The sequence below is a fragment of the Anolis carolinensis genome, chromosome 2 (assembly GCF_035594765.1).
Source record: "Anolis carolinensis isolate JA03-04 chromosome 2, rAnoCar3.1.pri, whole genome shotgun sequence".
NCBI classification, from domain to species: Eukaryota; Metazoa; Chordata; class Lepidosauria; order Squamata; family Dactyloidae; genus Anolis; species Anolis carolinensis.
The window spans coordinates 204,365,417-204,384,038 of record NC_085842.1 but is presented as its reverse complement, the minus strand read 5'-3'; the positions used below and the strand labels follow the sequence as shown (position 1 = coordinate 204,384,038).

Sequence of the window (18,622 nt, the reverse complement as noted above, 5' to 3'; positions counted from 1 at the left end):
ACATCAAGCCCAGGGAAAGAGACTTTAAAAATCATTACTATCCTGCACATGTGGATAGCACTCTTGCCTCATTCCAGCCTTCTGTAGAACTTTTAAAAGTTACTCAGGTCATACTAGCTGGTGAATTCTGAGAGTTGCAGTCTAAAAACCTATTTTTCCCAACAGGTAAGTGAATGAGAGATTTTTTCCCCTCTAGGTTCAAACGTGATATCTAAGCATTTAACTTGCATCTTTAGAGAAAAAAATTATCTATGACAGCCAGAGTGGTATAATGGATTAAGAATTGGATGACAATTCCTGGAGTTCTGGGTTTGAATGCTCAATCAGCCGTGGAAACCCACTGGGTCACCTTGGCCATGTCACACTCTGTCAGCTCAAAAGAAAACAAAGGCAACACCCCTCTGAACAAACGTTGCCAAGAAACAAGTATTCCAGACCACACCTGGAATACTATGTCCAATTCTGGGCACCGCCGTTTAAGCTGGAATGTGTCCAGAGGAGGGCGATGAAATGATTAATGGTCTGGAGAACAAGCCCTATGAGGAGCAGCTTAAAGATCTGGGCATGTTTAGCCTGCAGAAGAGAAGGCTGAGAGGAGACATGATAGCCATGTATAAATGTGTAAGTGGAAGTCATAGGGAGGAAGGAGCAAGCTTGTTTTCTGCTGCCCTGGAGACTAGGACATTCAAACTACAGGAAAGGAGATTCCACCTGAACATTAGGAAGAACTTCCTTACTATGAGAGCTGTTCAGCAGTGGAACTCTCTGAACCGGAGGCTCCTTCTTTGGAGGCTTTTAAGCAGAGGCAGGATGGCCATCTGTCGGGGGTGCTTTGAATGTGATTTTCCTGCTTCTTGGCAGGGGGTTGGATGGCCTCCAATTCTATAATTCTTGTGATAGGAGAAAGAAACACCAATAAACTCCTGTGACAGAGTCACCAGAAGTTGGAAATGATTTGAAGGTGCACATCAATGACAACAGTCTATTGAGGGTGCAATTGTCTGATAATGATCATGTTTGCTGCAGGCTTGGGAGAGGGTTTTTAATCCTTTCCTTCCGTGCATAGCTTCTGACAAAGAAATCCCTTCTCTGATGGTCCTATTTGCACACTGAAAGAAAATCCTTCCCATGGGGGGATTTCTTCATCTAATGCTTACATCACTTCTGAAGGAGAAATCCAACCTTCGAAGCAGCAGGAGAGACACACATCAGGTGATGTAAAAGCAGACGACTCCCACAGATGTGTTTAGATTGTTTTAACTAAACTATGAAACTTTTAAAAACAGAATTATTTATTTTTTATTTTTGCAACATAAAAAATTAGCTGCATTTTGTTTTGAATGGTTGGAAACCACTTTGGGTTTGTACAAAAAAAATGTGTGATAAGAATTTTTGTGTGCGTCAGGAGCGACTTGAGAAACTGCAAGTTGCTTCTGGTGTGAGAGAATTGGCCGTCTGCAAGGATGTTGCCCAGTGGAAGCCTGGAAGTTTCAATGTTTTTACCATCCTTGTGGGAGGCTTCTCTCATGTCCCCGCATGGAGCTGATAGAGGGAGCTCATCTATGCTCTCCCCGGGTTGGATTTGAACCGGCAACCTTCAGGTCAGCAACCCAACCTTCAAGTCAGCAGTCCTGCCAGCACAAGAGTTTAACCCCTGCACCACCGGGGACTCCCTGTCATAAGAATAAAATAAAACAAAATATGTGCAGACATGAGCATCCCGGTATCCAGGCTATTGCTTTCCCAATTCCAAACTATCTATTTCAGCATATTGAGCAGGTTAGTATAATGATGAAAAGCTCCAAAGAAAGAGAACCATTCAGCACATTTTGGGCTTCTTTAGCTTTTCTATTCAGAGCCTAGAAATAATATTTTATTTCAAAAAAAACCCTCTAATTCCCATTGGCCATGCTGGTTTGGGCTTTGGGAGATTTGAAGTCCAAAACAGTCCCGCTTCTAAGCTTTCTCCTAAACAGAGCAGCATGAGTCTGATCAGATATTCCAGGCCTAAACACAGAGCTCTCCAGAATAAAAATGATAGAAAAGGAGAGGATAAAACTCAGGAAACGGCCTTGGAGTTATACATTTGATGCTCAGTCTGCATAGTCTGATTCCCCCCCAAAAAACTTTCAAATGTGGCTGAAATGATAGTATTTCCCCCCATTGATGTGCCACATGCTGTGCAGGTATTAGGGCTGTTCCATATACTATGAATTTTTCATACAGCCCATGAAGAAAACTTGATTTTATGCTGCAAACTGGATCAGACATTCTTAGGGAAAGCACTTTGCAATGTTGGTGAGCTTAAGTCTCTTACTTTGGGTTTGCCCTGAAAGAACCATATTGGAATTGATTCTCCTTTCCTGTTATCCAACATGAGAAGTCAACACTTCACAGCTCTCCTTCCTGAAATGGAAGAATGATGTTTCTGGGCTCCTTTCTCTTTCCTGACTTCAAATGACAGAGATTATTTTTATTGCTGAAGTAAAATTTTCTGCAACTGAGCAGCATTGAAAGCTACATAATATCATCACCAACATGTGTTGGCTGCACTACCTCCACCCTAACAGAAGGGTTTAAAGAAGATGTTGTGGGTTTTAGTATGAAATCTTGTGAGCAACTGGGAACAATGGTTAAATCTGCATTCAGTCTATGCACCCTTTTGTTTGCTGCTGCTGCTGCCATAGAATCATAGAGTTGGAAGAGACTTCATGGGCTATCCACTCCAACCCCCTGCCAAGAAGCAGGAAATCACATTCAAAGCACCCTCGACAGATGGCCATCCAGCCTCTGCTTAAAAGCCTCCAAAGAAGGAGCCTCCACCACACTCCGGGGCAGAGAGTTCCACTGCTGAACAGCTCTCATAGTGAGGAAATTCTTCCTGATGTTCAGATGGAATCTCCTTTCCTGTAGTTTGACGCCATTGTTCCACGTCCTAGTCTCCAGGGCAGCAGAAAACAAGCTTGCTCCCTCCTCCCTATGACTTCCCCTCACATATTTGTACATGGCTATCATGTCTCCTCTTAGCCTTCTCTTCTGCAGGCTAAACATGCCCAGCTCTTTAAGGCGCTCCTCATAGGGCTTGTTCTCCAGACCTTTGATCATTTTAGCCACCCTCCTCTGGACACATTCCAGCTTGTCAACATCTCCCTTCAACTGCGGTGCCCAAAATTGGACACAGTATTCCAGGTGTGGTCTGACCAAGGCGGAATAGAGGGGGAGCATGACTTCCCTGGATCTCGACACTATACCCCTATTGATGCAGGCCAAAATCCCATTGGCTTTTTTAGCTGCCACATCACATTGCTGGCTCATGTTTAACTTGTTGTCCACGAGGACTCCAAGGTCTTTTTCGCACGTACTGCTGTCAAACCAGGCATTCCCCATTCTGTATCTTTTTATTCCATTTTTTTCTGCCTAAGCAAATTATCTTGCATTTATACCTGTTGAACTTCATTTTGTTAGCTTCGGCCCATCTCTCTAGTCTGTTAAGATGGTTTTAAATTCTTCTCCTGTCTTCTGGAGTGTTAGCTACTGTCAATGCAATGACTTTTAAGGTTTTCATGGCTGAAGTCAAGGTTCTCTGTACCTAACCTATTCTCTGGTGTCAAAATCAGCCTTCCCAAAACAAATTTCTCCAGAGGTGTCAGCCTACCATCTCTATTGTGCCCACCAAGACAGCATTCCACATAACTGGTGGTGGTGTTGGCGCTGGGCTGTGGCGCAGGCTGGTGAGCAGCCAGCTGCCAGCTGCAACAAATCACTCTGACCAAGAGGTCATGAGTGCGAGGCCAGCTCGGAACCTGTGTTTGTCTTTGTCTCTGTTCTATGTTAAGGCATTGAATGTTTGCCTTATATGTGTAATGTGATCTGCCCTGAGTCCCCTTTGGGACACTCTCTCTCTCTCTCTCTCTCCCTCCCTCCCTCCCTCCCTCCCTCCCTCCCTCCCTCTCTCTCTCTCTCTCTCTCTCTCTCTCTCTCTCTCTCTCTCTCTCTCCTGACCCAATGACAGGCATGTTGCTAATTTCAAGAGGAACTGAGCCTCTGCTCTCTTGCTCTGGCTCTGTTTCTTGCCACAATATACAAACATGATTTCAAAGCCTTGGATGGCAAACCCAGTTATGAGCAATCAGTTGAAAGTGCAGCCTTCCATCAGGAGAGACAATTTCTACTATTAGGATTTAACTAGCACAATATGGAAACAGACCGATACAGTGTTTTCTTCCCTACCTCGGCATGCTGGCCAGGGCTGAGTTGCCGTTTGCAGTGGTAGCACTTCAGACAAAGAGGGTGGTAGTCTTTGCCTAGAGAACGCTTCCTCTCAGCTGTTAACAGAGGGGAGAAGAGGTAGGAGCAATTATACACCAAGCATTTCATTAATATAGGAACATATGTGAAATGCTGCTTTGATCCACAGAATGACTTGCCAAAGTAATTTCAGAATGAAAGGAGTCGCTGAATCTTTGAATGCAGGCACAGTTTGGCATTTTCCCCACCTTGTTTTAACACCTCAGTTTTTGCAACATGAATCTTTTTGAAGTTTGTTCAAACTTTACATATTGGATATTTCGTTACTTTGCTGGGACAATAAAGAAGCTTTCATCATCACTTCAATCAAGTCTCTTTTTTTCCTCCTCTTTTATATTTTGCCATATTTGTGGAAGAAAAAGAAGGACATATATTTCACCCCAAGTCACATAACTTTTAGCATACAGTATATGATTTATATTTTCTAATTAGGAAGCATTTATGCTTCTGACATTTTCAAGGAAATTCCTCTGAGTGTTCAGAGTCCTATTTTTCATTGCAGGATGAAAAAGTGTACTTTTGGTATGAAAAAATAAAATCAATATGTGGATTGTCAAATGCGTTTCTTAGATATTTTTATATTTGTATCTATTGTTTGTATATCTTACCCTTATTCCAAAGTATTCAATGAAGTGAGCATGGTTCTTTCATCACTTTTAACATCACAATAATCCTATGCGATTGTTCAGACTGAGAGAGAGCATCCCAGTTCAGATTATTTTACTTGTGCAACAGCCTATTCTTCTCTTTGTGCAATTGCCATAATTAAATTGGAAATCTTATACTTACTAGCTATTAGTCATGGATCCGGTATTTGTGTCACCCACTTATTTCATGTTTCCGTTTTGTACAGTCCATTTGGATGGCACCAAACAGTACACCCTTTCTGGTATGGAAATATCAGTGAAACGAAAGGAAAATGGGAATTGTAACTGGTCACCTAATTTTTGTCCTATTGGCGGTAATGGGTGGGCTTCCCATGCTCCCCTTCCCCTCAGTTTTAGGGCTAGAGGGTCTCACCATTGCACTGATCCTCAGGCTCTCTCCAGCATTCATTTGTGTTGGTGGGATAAATCCCTGTCTCTGAATTTGGATAGGCAAAATGCAGTCTGTGGCTCATTGATGCTGATTTTGCAGCCCTTGGCTCTTCCTCAGGCTCCATTATCTTTTTAAATGGGTAGCAAGGCCATCCCCCTGTACTTTTCAACACACAGTAGCTTGGAAAGAGACTCTCTTTATGTGTGTGTGTGGCTAGCTATGGTTTCCTGGGTCATCTGAACTAGGAAACAGTCGTTGGAATAAACTAGAACTTTAAGCCAACTTGAAACCATTGTTTATGATCTTAGGTTGCTCTGGAGCTCCTAATTATGGTTTCCCAGATTGGAAAAAAAGGGAAATTGGTTAACTAGATGTTTCTTTTTAATCCAACTCACTACAAAGGGCATGGACAAAAGGCAAGTATATGCTGGCTTTTATAAGCAAAAGTATTATTGTCCCATCATGACCAGTGAAAAACTAAGCTTCATGGTTGAATGGGGGGTTGAACCAAAGTTTCCCATATCCTAGTTTTACATTCTAATCACTGCATCACATCAGCTCCATTCATTGGGTTATGATACACAATTTCAAAAACATCCAAGAAACAAGTCGAACATGATTATACACCAACCAACGACACTTTCCTGCTGTCAGAGTTGCGTCCACTGACTAGAAATGCTATAGGTGCCTTTGTCCCAAGCAGGTCTGAAATGCCCAACATTAGAGTGATGGATCCTCCAGATGTTATTGAGCTACAGTTCCCAGAATCCTTGACTGCTGACCATGCGGGCTGTGGCTTCTGGGAACTGAGAGTCTTATCACATAAGATGCTTCTCCCAGTACATTTGTGTTATCTGTAAATATTATTCAGACAAAATTGCTTTATTTCCTATCAGATCAATAGAATCACATCAGGACTGCAGCAGTCATTGGTGCTAACAATGTATCGCACACTGTGTTTTGGACAACACAATTACTCTGATGCAGTTCTGCTTTACCCACTTTGTGTGATAAGACCCTTGGAATCCAATAACATCTGGGGCCCAAAGTTGGAAAGCATAGCCTTAAATCATTCCCAGATCCCTTCCACACAGCTGAATAAAATCCCACATTTTCTGCTTTGAACTGGAATATATGACAGTGTGGACTCAGATAACCCAGTTCAAAGCCGATATTGTGGGATTTTCTGCCTTGATATTCTGGGTTATATGGCTGTGTAGAAGGGCTGTCAGCCGCTTGGCTGTTAAACTGCAACTGGAAAGAGTTAGTGCTAACATATGGAGCCTCATATTTAGGAAGACAGTGGAGAGAGAAGCAGAAGAAGGAGCTTGGAAATGTGGAGAGACAGGATGCAATGTAGGATCAGCTTCTTAAGACATGAAGGGATAGAATGAGCAAACTGACCATCCAAATAGTTAAAGCAGAGCAATAGGACTCAAACTGAGCTGCTCTACTTGTTTTGCACCCAGTTGTAGAGACCTCATGTCATTTCTGCTGGGGAAGCTCATAGATTATACTACCCTAACTGCCCTGGATAGCTAGCTACTACTTCCCCATAGCACCTACTGGTAGGCATAGTTAGCAGACGAGAAGCGGAGTAGTAGGTGAAGGGTCACATCAGGCTTAGAAGCCACAAAGAAGAAAGTGGAGCATAGAAGGGAACAACCATCTTAACATGAAGGAGACACAAATGCCCTATAAACAGTGAATGGGAAAGAAGAGATTGTCCCTGCCTTGAAGGGTCTTGCATTCACAGAAACGGTATATATCTAGACGTCTTAGGATGTTATCCCACACAGCTCCCCCACTTTTCTAGACACTTTTAAAACAGAATAACAATGTATGACAGAGCCCATTTCATAACGCAAGGGGACTTCACAAATGTATATATTTATTTACCCTATTTATATTCTGCCTTTCTCGACCCCAAAAGGGACTCAAGGTGGCTTACATATGGCAATTATTCAATGTCTTAAACACATACAAAACATTAAGCTTAAAATAAATTAAATAAAAATTAATTAATATTAAATATTTAAAAACATTACAATCAATTTTAAAATCACGCCATCCAGAAATAGTAGTCTAAGGCTGTTCCATAGTCATTACACATACAGTAGAGTCTCACTTATCCAACACTCGCTTATCCAATGTTCTGGATTATCCAACGCATTTTTGTAGACAATGTTTTCAATACATCATGATATTTTGGTACTAAATTCGTAAATACAGTAATTACTACATAGCATTACTGTGTATTGAACTACTTTTTCTGTCAAATTTATTGTATAACATGATGTTTTGGTGCTTAATTTGTAAAATCATAATGTAATTTTATGTTTAATAGGCTTTTCCTTAATCCCTCCTTATTATCCAACATATTCGCTTATCTAACGTTCTGCCGGCCCGTTTATGCTGGATAAGTGAGACTCTACTGTATTCCAAATATGTTATTGCACTGCGCTATTCTCCAAAAGCCTGATCCCAGAGCCAGGTTTTTACTTTCCTTCTGAAGGCTATGAACGAAGAGGATGGTCTAATGTTGCTATGGAGGGAGTTTCAAATCATCATGAAAGTGTCTCAAAAGTTCAAGAAAACAGGGGTGAGGGGAGGAGATGGGGCAGAGATCATCTTCTGAGCTCAGGAATTAGTATATAACTGGAGAAAACATGTGGGATGAGATTTGTCAAATTTACCTATGTTGAATCGTTTCAGTGACATGGAGTAAGGAACATTCCTGTTCCCTACCAAGCACTGACATTTCTCTCCCAAAATCCTTCTTCATGAGCCTGGCATGGTAATTTTTTAAAATTAATTTAATCATTAGAAATACAGAAATTTCAAAATATATGTTTTCCTGTCATTTTTCCTTCATAGTATTCTTGATTTTTGAAGTCATGGTACTACTACCTTTTTAAGTTTCACAATTCTGAGAGAGTACTGAGATTGGGAGGAAAGCCCTGTATTCCCGAAGTGGTGTCTAGTGCCTCTGGTCTACTCCAGAGTAGAGGGACTGGAGGGGAAAGCCCAGTGTCCCCAAAGTTTTTTCCAAGGTTTTTTTTTAATGGAGTGAGTGGGAGTGGGAATTGTACTTCTGCATGTGATAAATCTGAAAATGGGTGATTTTCGGGAGTGGGGAGGAAAGAACTGTTGGAAATAGCAACCTTCTTCAAGCCTCCACTAGTAATTCGCTTATATATGATTCTGCTTGCTTTCTGAATTGTATATATATATATGTTTTGGTATGCAGCTTTCCCTTTATGTTTCTTGAGGTTGTGGGAGGGGCTGCAGACCACATGATCAGATCTGGGACTACTCTGAGCTCAGACTCCATTTTAGACTTCAGACTCCATTAGAGCACAGAACACAAAGATGCTATGAGACTTTGGACTGTTAAGAGCAAACTCATGTTGCTGTTGATTATAAGAAAGTTGTTCTGTGATGTTTGCACAGAGAATCACTTCAAAACCTATCTGTAACTGGATTGACAAGTTATGTACCTGTATGCTAAATACATGAAGGTTGTGAGTAAACCAAATATGTTACTTTTAACGAAGACTACTTTATTTTTGTCTCTTGAGAGCATGATATAGAAACAAGATGTTTGTGGGAGAGTTGATGTTTTTGGGCACTGAAAATAACACTTCTGAAACTCTGCTGTTTTGTGCATTGGCATAATCTCTGTTCCTAACAGATCAAACACAATTAGTTTATCAGTCTAACAGCTAAAAATCCAAATTACCTTGCATAAGTACATGTAGTTATATACCACTGAGAAGAAGATTTTACTCAAATGAGTTTTTGGCTTTTCTCTGGAAGATCATACTTTTCCAAAAGCTTATGATTTTCAAATGGTTGTGAATGCCATTTTTCTCCAAAAGGTTATGGGGATTCTGGTTTTCCAAAAGGTTATGATCTCTGAAAGGTCATGTCTTTCCAAAAGAACAACATGTATGGGATCTAAGAAACTATACGATTTGCTTTCTAATGCAACGAGACCTAACACCACTATAATATGACACCTCCCTCCCCATGGGATAATGTCCTTAGCCAAGAAATCACAAATCAGTGTGAGTACTATACAAGGGGAGGGTTCCTTTTTTTGATACTATTCCTTTTAAAAAAGGAACACGTCCCCTTTCTACATAGAATAACAAAAGTCCTTTTCAAATGTCTGGGTGAAAAAAATGATGGTGCCCAGAGCTGGCTGTCCCCTGAATGTATCTGTAGAATGATCCTGAACTTATCCATGGATCAAATCAAAATTCATAATTTTTGACCCCAAGACTGCCCTTGATTTATCCATGAGGCCAACTTATACAGAAGTGCATAGGGTACTTAAAAACACCGGCACATTTTCTTAGCTGTTTCCCTTAATACTAGAGTTTGCAAATATTTGTAATGAAATGGTTATGTAGCTCTCTCTTATTCTTTTGCTCTGGAATTTGTAGTTAAGAAAGGCTTTTAACATTCCCCTTTTTCCTGAAGACAAAGCCATGTGGACTTTCTTTGCTAACATCCTATCGCTCTCAAAAGAGGTGGAAGGAGACTTGTTGTAACATGAAGCCATGTAATGTTCCCTGACACAATATTTAAAAATTCATTTCATTGCCAGCAGGGTGGGCTGCTGTTGAAATGTAGGTTAGCGGTTGCAAGAGTTCACAAAAGGGGAGGAGGGCTTCACCTATTTCTTCAAAGCAGCTTAGGAACAAGGCTGATTTTTGTTTTGCATCAAGCTCCATTCCCTAATAGGTCTGTACCACACAGAGAGGGAAAGCACAGCAAATTCTCACTTGTGGCTGATAGTTACAAGTCAAAGGAAACACATAGGCTGGAATCCTGTTGCAGCATTACATAGATGTAAATGGTGTTACTTAAGCAGTTGCACTTTCTCAGACTTACAAAAGGACAGGTGTATGCGAAGGTGTTCGTGGACGAATTTAACTATACAGTAGAGTCTCACTTATCCAACACTCGCTTATCCAAGTTTCTGGATTATCCAACACATTTTTGTAGTCAATGTTTTTAATATATCATGATATTTTGGTGCTAAATTTGTAAATATAGTAATTACTACATAGCATTACTGTGTATTGAACTACTTTTTCTGTCAAATTTGTTGTATAACATGATGTTTTGGTGCTTAATTTGTAAAATTATAACCTAATTTAATGTTTAATAGGCTTTTCCTTAATCTCTCCTTATTATCCAACATATTCGCTTATCCAACGTTCTGCCGGCCCGTTTACATTGGATAAGAGAGACTCTACTGTATATGCATTTTAAATGTTATAAGTCATGGTTTAATACAGTTTAATTAGAATTTTAATTAATGCGGTACTGTTTTATTGTTTATGGATTCTGTTACTATTTTATTGAATGTATTTTGGGCAATATAATTGCCGACTGTTGTAAGCCGCCCTGAGTCCCTCCGGGTGAGAAGGGCGGGGTAAAAGTGATGAGAGAGAGGGCCTTCTCGGCCATGGCCCCTCGGCTCTGGAACTCCCTCCCCAGGGAGATTAGGTTGGCGCCCTCCCTACCATCCTTTAAGAAACAGTTGACCAGCCTCATTATAATTCTATTTTGAATGTTATTAGGTTCCTTTCATTGGGATTTCTTCCTCTAGAGTAAGAAACAGCTTTAAGAACTGCCTTCTTTAAATGCCTTGGAAAGTGTGTGGGGTGTGCAGGCCTGGGAGAGAAAGCACGGGTGCCTGCCTGCAGTGAAGTCTAGAATAAGAAACAGCTTAAATGCCTAAAATGACTGGAAAAGGAGGCTGGGCCAATAAAAAATGGATCTTTTGGCACCCGAGAGCGAAAACAGATATCTGCCCTCCCAAATTCGGAAGGCTCCCAGAAAATGGACTGGGCCCCTACCGAAAGCCGTCACACGAAACAGATCAAGGTTTACCCGGATTGCACAACTCTACTACGCATCCTAGAATTCTATACCATTCAGCCATGAAAGTTATATGGTGCATTAATTTTACAGTGCAGAGTTAGCATACACCTTGGTTTTGGGCCTGAAACCTCAGGGATGATCCTAAACTGGCAACTATTTAGAAACGATAGAACAAAAGCCATAGCAAGGTTGGAAGTACTCAAGATTACATTCCAATTAAAGATAGAAGCATTTTTACAGATTATTTGATTTTGTTGTCCTTCTAAATAACTATGTCAATGTTATCCGGAGAAGATACAGGCACACATATGTAGTACATATTTGTTCTTATTCTAACATAAACTGTGGTGGAAGCCCTGCAGGCAGACAAAAATGCTTCAAATAAATAAATAAAATCAATGTCATTTTGTTGGAGAAGTGATTTGTTTATTTGATAAATTTATACTCTGCCCTTCAGTGTAAAAACATTTCCAATAAAAAGAGAAAACAACAATAAAACAGCGATCAAACAACAACAAAAAGAACATATTTGAGCCTCTGGCGTGCATACTAAGTACACAAGGCTGCTTAAATGGCTTATAAAAAAGTAGTGATGTGAAAAAAAATCTTAGTCCTGATGGGTTTTTTTTTTTTTGCATTTATTTGAATCCCACTTCTTTTTTCCTCCCAACCTTGTTTTATACCAGGTTGATAGACTTGGATTATCTTTTCTATGTTGAAATATTGATAAAGTTTTAAATTTCGTTTTGTAATATGCATATTTATGCATGTGTTTTACATCATGTACATACTCCCTCCGTCCCCCACCATTGACCAATGGCATATATTTGTCCACATTTTTAAAAATTGTATACATTTTTAGCCATTTGTTTTTCAAAATTAGTACACTTCTTGTACTTTATTCTTCTGAGAAATCCTTTTTAAGTCCCATAAATTGGTAAATTATTGGAGAAAGGTTATTGGTGATATTTTTAAAAATCACTTCGTGGAAAAAAAAAAGAAAGTGATGTGGTAACTTTTGGTTTTGAGGATTAGAAATCTGTACTGGTTTCTGCCAGAGTCTTTGAAGTTCGATCTTGAGGTCCTGATAGCGGCTGAGTTTTTCCTGTTGTTTTTCATCAATTCGACTGTCACCTGGTATGGCGACATCAATAATCCAAACCTTTTTCTTTTCCACAACTGTGATGTCTGGTGTGTTGTGTTCCAGAACTTTGTCAGTCTGGATTCGAACGTCCCACAGTATCTTTGCATGTTCATGATCTTCTAGGCAGATATAGCCGGTCAACATCACTACGAGGGTTCAGTGAATGATGAATGGTCATGAGTTTTCTTGTCTTTCTGTCCAAATTGTCCACTTCATCTGTGTCCAGTTTATGATGCCAGCAGTATATCTTATGACAGGTATGGCCCAGGTGTTTATGGCCTTGATGGTGTTGCCTCCATTGAGCTTGCTTTTGAGAATTATTATTACAGTAGAGTCTCACTTATCCAAGTCTCACTTATCCAAGCCTCTGGATAATCCAAGCCATTTTTGTCGTCAATATTTTCAATATATCATGATATTTTGGTGCTAAATTCGTAAATACAGTAATTACAACATAACATTACTGCATATTGAACTACTTTTTCTGTCAAATTTGTTGTATAACATGAAGTTTTGGTGCTTAATTTGTAAAATCATAATGTAATTTGATGTTTAATAGGCTTTTCCTTAATGCCTCCTTATTATCCAAGATATTCGCTTATCCAAGCTTCTGCCGGCCCGTTTAGCTTGGATAAGTGAGACTCTACTGTATTATTATTATTATTATATGCTTCCTGGGAATGTGGTAGAGTCTCTTTCTCTTGAGGGTTTTAAACAGAGGCTGGATCATCTGTCGGAAGTGCTTTTATTGCATGTTTCCATGCAGTTGGACTGGATGGCCCATGTGGTCTTTTCCAACTTTTATTTATTTATTTATTTACAGTATTTATATTCCGCCCTTCTCACCCTGAAAGGGACTCAGGGTGGATTACAATGAACACATATATGGCAAACATTCAATGCCAACAGACAAACAACATTCAGTTTTAGACAGACACAGAGGCATTTTTTTAACATCTTTCCAGCTTCACGATTCCGGCCACAGGGGGAGCTGTTGCTTCACCGTCCATTGGTGGCTGTTCTTCCTCTTCTTTTCCTCGTGAGCAGTTTTATGGTGTTGTAGATTAGTTAAATTAGCTTCCCGCATAAAGCGTCCCTAAATTTTCCCTACTTGACAGATGCAACTGTCTTTCGGGGCTGCTAGGTCAACAGCAAGCCGGGGCTTTTTTTTTTTTTTATGGTCGGAGGCTTAACCCGACCCGGGCTTCGAACTCATGACCTCTCGGTCAGTAGTGATTTATAGCAGCTGGTTACTAGCCAGCTGCGCCACAGCCCGGCTGAACTTTATGATTCTATGAGAGAGTATGACTTGTCCATGGTCATACCCTCCATACCCTCCATACCCTCCATGGTCATACCCTCCATTTCTGAGTGGTGATTTGAAGCCTGATCTCCAAAGTCATAGTGCAATGCTAAAACTACTATACTGAGCTGGCTGTACTCTTCAGAAAATACAGTTCCAGAATTCTTGGGAGATGATAAAAAAAGAAAAAATGCCATTAACTAGTTCAAATCCTCCTTGAGTCCTTCCTAAGCTACCTCACTGGGTTGTCATGAAGATAAGATGGAGCAAAGCCATGCCTGCTGCCTCGAGGTCTTTGGAATAAAGGCATGAAAATAATGGAATCAATCAATCAATTATGTTGGGAAAGTATAGGGTTGCTGATATAGGATGCGAGTAGGTTTTCAGCGGTGTTAGGGGAAAAGAAGAAAGGACCAATGAGACTTGTCTGTCAGAGCAGCGAGATCCCATGCTCATTATCTGGCCCACAGCCAGCAGATTAAACTAGATTCTGAATGTATGCTGGAAAGTGTTATCAAAAATTCCCTTTTCCTTTAATGTTTGCAAACTCAAAGCAAAAGGTGAAAGCAGTTCCATACATTTCCTATCTAGTGTGTGTGTGTGTGTGTGTGTGTGTGTGTGTGTGTGTGTGTGTATATATATATATATATATATATATATAGACACACACACACACACACACACACACACATTTATTTTTTAAAATATCTTTTATCCCATGCCTTTCCCCTAGTATTTCCCTTCTTTGATTAATAATAGAGCCATTTGAAAACAGGAAAATAAACTGTCAGCAGTTTTGTCCCATCACCTTCCAGCAGGATGCGCTGGGACTTATTAAATGCATGACGCCCCCATCACACCTTTTTGAAAAAAACCACCGTCCCCCTTCATTAGCTGGATTGCAGAAAAGACTGTGGCAGGCCTGCTCACTTTGGCACAGTACGTCCTCTGTGCCTTAGGGAAAAGACTGTCCCTGAACATTTCGGAACTGAACATTTCTCACAGCTGCCCTTGCTGAGGTGAAGCATTAGTAAGCATGTGAGCACCTCTCTCCCCTCTCTCTCAGCAGAAACTCATTCATTTCAGGTGGCTGTAGAGGGCTCCACTTCCTATCAAATAAAAAAAAAAACACTGGTAGAAATAGACCATCCTAAGCCTGGCTGTCCCTATGATTAAACTATTCTCCCCCATCCAAACAGGGAGGTATTGGCCTGGGACCTGAACTACATTTGCAGATTTGATTCTGGCCATTTCATGTTTTTAAGACATCACATTTCTGCATATTTTGAAGCTGCTGAAAAGGAAAATGCTTGTGTGTGGGAGTAAATGGAAATAAGGAGAGATGGCCATTGGGCAGCAGGGATGAAAACCTTAGAATCATAGAATAATAGAGTTGGAAGAGACCTCATGGGCCATCTAGTCCCTGCCAAGAAGCAGGAAATTGCATTCAAAGCACCCCTGACAGATGGCCATCCACTTTCTGCTTAAAAGCCTCCAAAGAAGAAGCCTCCACTGCTTTCCGGGGCGGAGAGTTCCACTACTGAACAGCTCTCCTAATGTTCAGGTGGAATCTCCTTTCCTATAATTTGAAGCCATTGTTCCGCATCCTAGCCTCCAGGGCAGCAGAAACCAGTTTGCTCCATCCCCCCTATGACTTCTCCTCACATATTTATACATGGCTATCATGTCTCCTCTCAGCCTTCTCTTCTGTAGGCTAAACATGCCCAGCTCTTTAAGCCGCTCCTCACAGGGCTTGTTCTCTAGACCTTTGATCATTTTAGTCACCCTCCTCTGGACACTTTCTAGCTTGTCAACATCTCCCTTCAATTACGGTGCCCAGAATTGGACACAGTACAGTGTTCCCTCACTTATTGCTGGGGTTAGGTTCCAGGACCACCCGCAATAAGTGAAAATCCGTGAAGTAGGGATGCTATATTTATTTTAATATTTATACATTATTTTAGTAGTTATACACTATTTTAAGTCTTTATCCACCAATCATGTGTTGATAAATCACCTCCTTCTCCTCCCGTTGCCGCTTGTGCTCCTTTTCTCTCCCTTTGGCTTCTCCTTCCTCCCTTCCTTAGGCTGTAAATTGTAATTATTTATGATTTATAATAGCCTTTTAGAGTTTATTGAAAAACCGCGAAACAGCAAATCTGCAAAAAGTGAACCACAAAGTAGTGAGGGAACACAGTATTCCAGATGTGGTCTGACCAAGGCAGAATAGAGGGGTAGCATAACTTCCCTGGATCTAGACACTATACTCCTATTGATGCAGGCCAAAATCCCATTGGCCTTTTTAGCTGCCGCATCAAATTGTTAGCTCATGTTTAATTTGTTGTCCATGAGAACTCCAAGATCTTTTTCACATGTACTGCTGTTGAGCCAGGCGTCCCCCATTCTGTATCTTTGCATTTCATTTTTTTCTGCTGAAGTGGAGTATTTTGCATTTGTCCCTGTTGAACTTCATTTTGTTAGTTTCGGCCCATCTCTCTAATTTGTTAAAATCGTATTGAATTTTCCTTCCTAGGGGTAGATTTTCCTCATTTCCTAGTGTCTCACCCCCATTTAACCTTGAGTCAGATGTAAGCCAAATGTTTGTAGTTCAGAGTCTGCCTATATTCAGAGGTGGGCTTTTGCCTTTCTCTAAGGGTTTTCTCATACTCCACAGTCATTTCACTTCAACTGTGATGGCTGCAAACTATATAACCCTGAGATTTGTAGTTTCATGAGGCATTTAGAATTCTGTTAAAGAGCTCTAGTGCCTCTCCAAACTACAAATTCTATTTTTTTTCGTGTCAGGAGCAACCGGAGTTGCTTCTGGAGTGAGAGAATTGGCCGTCTGCAAGGACGTTGCCCAGGGGACGTCCGGATGTTTTGATGTTTTACCATCCTTGTGGGAGGCTTCTCTCATGTCCCTGCATGGAGCTGGATAGATGGAGCTCATCCGCGCTCTCCCCGGGTGGGATTCGAACCTGGCAGCTTTCAGGTCAGCAACCCAACCTTCAAGTTACGAGGCTTTTATCCCCTTGGCCACCGGGGGCTCCTTTACAAATTCTATGGGATGCAGCCATGGCAATTACAATGGAAAATAATGCTTTAATTGTGAAGTGCGAAAAGGCTGAGAGTGTGACATGCCCAAGGTCAGACAGTGTCTCCACTGAAGCTTTCTCACCAATCTTTCCACAACAAGTCAAATTTTTCAAAATCCAATTATCACAGGGACCGTAAATGAGGTGATATCTTCTAAACAGAAGTACAAACAGCAAAACAAACACCACATATGGCTGAAGTTACACTTCAAAATGTGCCTGTTCCAGTTTACATACACATTGAACTTAAGAACAAACTTACAGAGCGGTATCTTGTTTATAACTTGTGGACTGCCTGTATATCTCACCGAAGGAACTGTATATAGGGTCACCATATGCTGGAATCAACTTGAAGGCACTTAACATTAAGATGTGTGCAAATCTCTTATTTGGTTTCATACACATAACAATGCTCCTAACAAATGAAGTTTGCTTTTGTATAATTAAGCAACTCAAATGTAAAATGGCACAATCTGGTATACCTTGATCCCTCTACATTAGCAAGTTAAGCATTTGTGGTTTTTATTATTCTACTTTGACGGAGACCCGGTGCCCTGACCTATCAAAAGATATTGCAGACTATACTTATGAAATCATATCCCCTCTTGGCCATGGAAACATATTGGTTGTCCCTGGGAAAGTCACATTCTCTCAGCCTCAGCGGAAGTCAAAGGCAAGCCCCTCTGAACAGATCTTTCCAAGAAGACCTTATGATAGCTTTGCCATAGGGGAAAGCTATCATATAAGTTGGAGACAGTCTGAATGCCTACAACAACATCAACTTTGTAAAGATTTTTTGAGCTAACAAATACAAAATGGGTTGCTGTGAGTTTTCCAGGCTGTATGGTCATGTTATAAAAAGAAAAACAGAAGCCCCCAAATGTGAACCTATTAGGACATTTATAAAAAGAAAAAACAAAAGATCTGAAGTGTGTTAATGCCTGAATCTAAATTTCTGATAGCAATTGTCAGTTTAATTCATCTCTTCTTTTTTTATTCACCTTGTCACCTGAAATATTCTCCTGTCACATTCTTTCTCACAAAGTCAAAATACTGGCAAGCAAACAAGCTTCTTAAGGTCATGTTGTGCCCATAAGCACTCATTAATGGGAGGGATTTCACAGTCAGGACTCACATACACAGTCATTTCTGACAGCATTTAGAGCACTATTAGTATGCCGCCACTATTAATTACTCCTCAAAGGAGTACTTACTTGACCAAACACCTCAGCAGTTATTAACAGTGGTAATAACTCCGGTGGTTGGTAGGGAACCTAGTGATGTGAAAATACTGCCAGTGGTAACCATTGCTATAGCCATCAAGGCTTAGTTACCCACCAGCAATGTTGCAATGAGATCATTAATTGATTCTATCAGTTATTATTAATCACACTGTTAGCACTTTTCAGCATGATCTTTTATTTTTACAGCTCTGTGATAGTGGTCTCTGACTCAAGTTTTGAAACAAGGTATGAATTCTGAAAATTTCTCCTCAGAGAAAAAAGCACAAAGGCCAAAGAAATTAACATCCATTCCGATCCCACCACTAGGCCACCTTAGAAACAAGTGAAATCATTTCTGGGTTCTATGCCCTCTGTGGCACAGTGGGTTAAACTGTTGAGCTGATGAACTTGCGGATTGAAAGATTGGCAGTTGAGATTGGGGTGAGCTCGCACTGTTAGACCAGCTTCTGCCAACCTAGCAGTTCAAAAACATGCAAATGTGAGTACATCAATAGGTACTGCTCCAGTGGGAAGGTAATGACATTCCATGCAGTCATGCCAACCACATGACCTTGGAGGTGTCTACGGACAATGCTGGCTCTTTGGCTTA

General features: G+C 40.7%; 1 protein-coding gene across 2 annotated transcripts in view; it reads right to left on the bottom strand.

The window, feature by feature from the left end:
- The window catches only part of LOC134296495 (cysteine-rich protein 2-like), a 40,309-nt gene that overhangs the window by 14,705 nt on the left and 6,982 nt on the right, over window positions 1-18,622 (bottom strand). For both annotated transcript variants that reach the window (XM_062971565.1, XM_062971564.1), the window contains exon 2: window positions 4,231-4,325. In XM_062971565.1, the coding sequence (XP_062827635.1) occupies window positions 4,231-4,325 (95 nt within the window). The remainder of the gene's footprint in view (window positions 1-4,230; window positions 4,326-18,622) is intronic.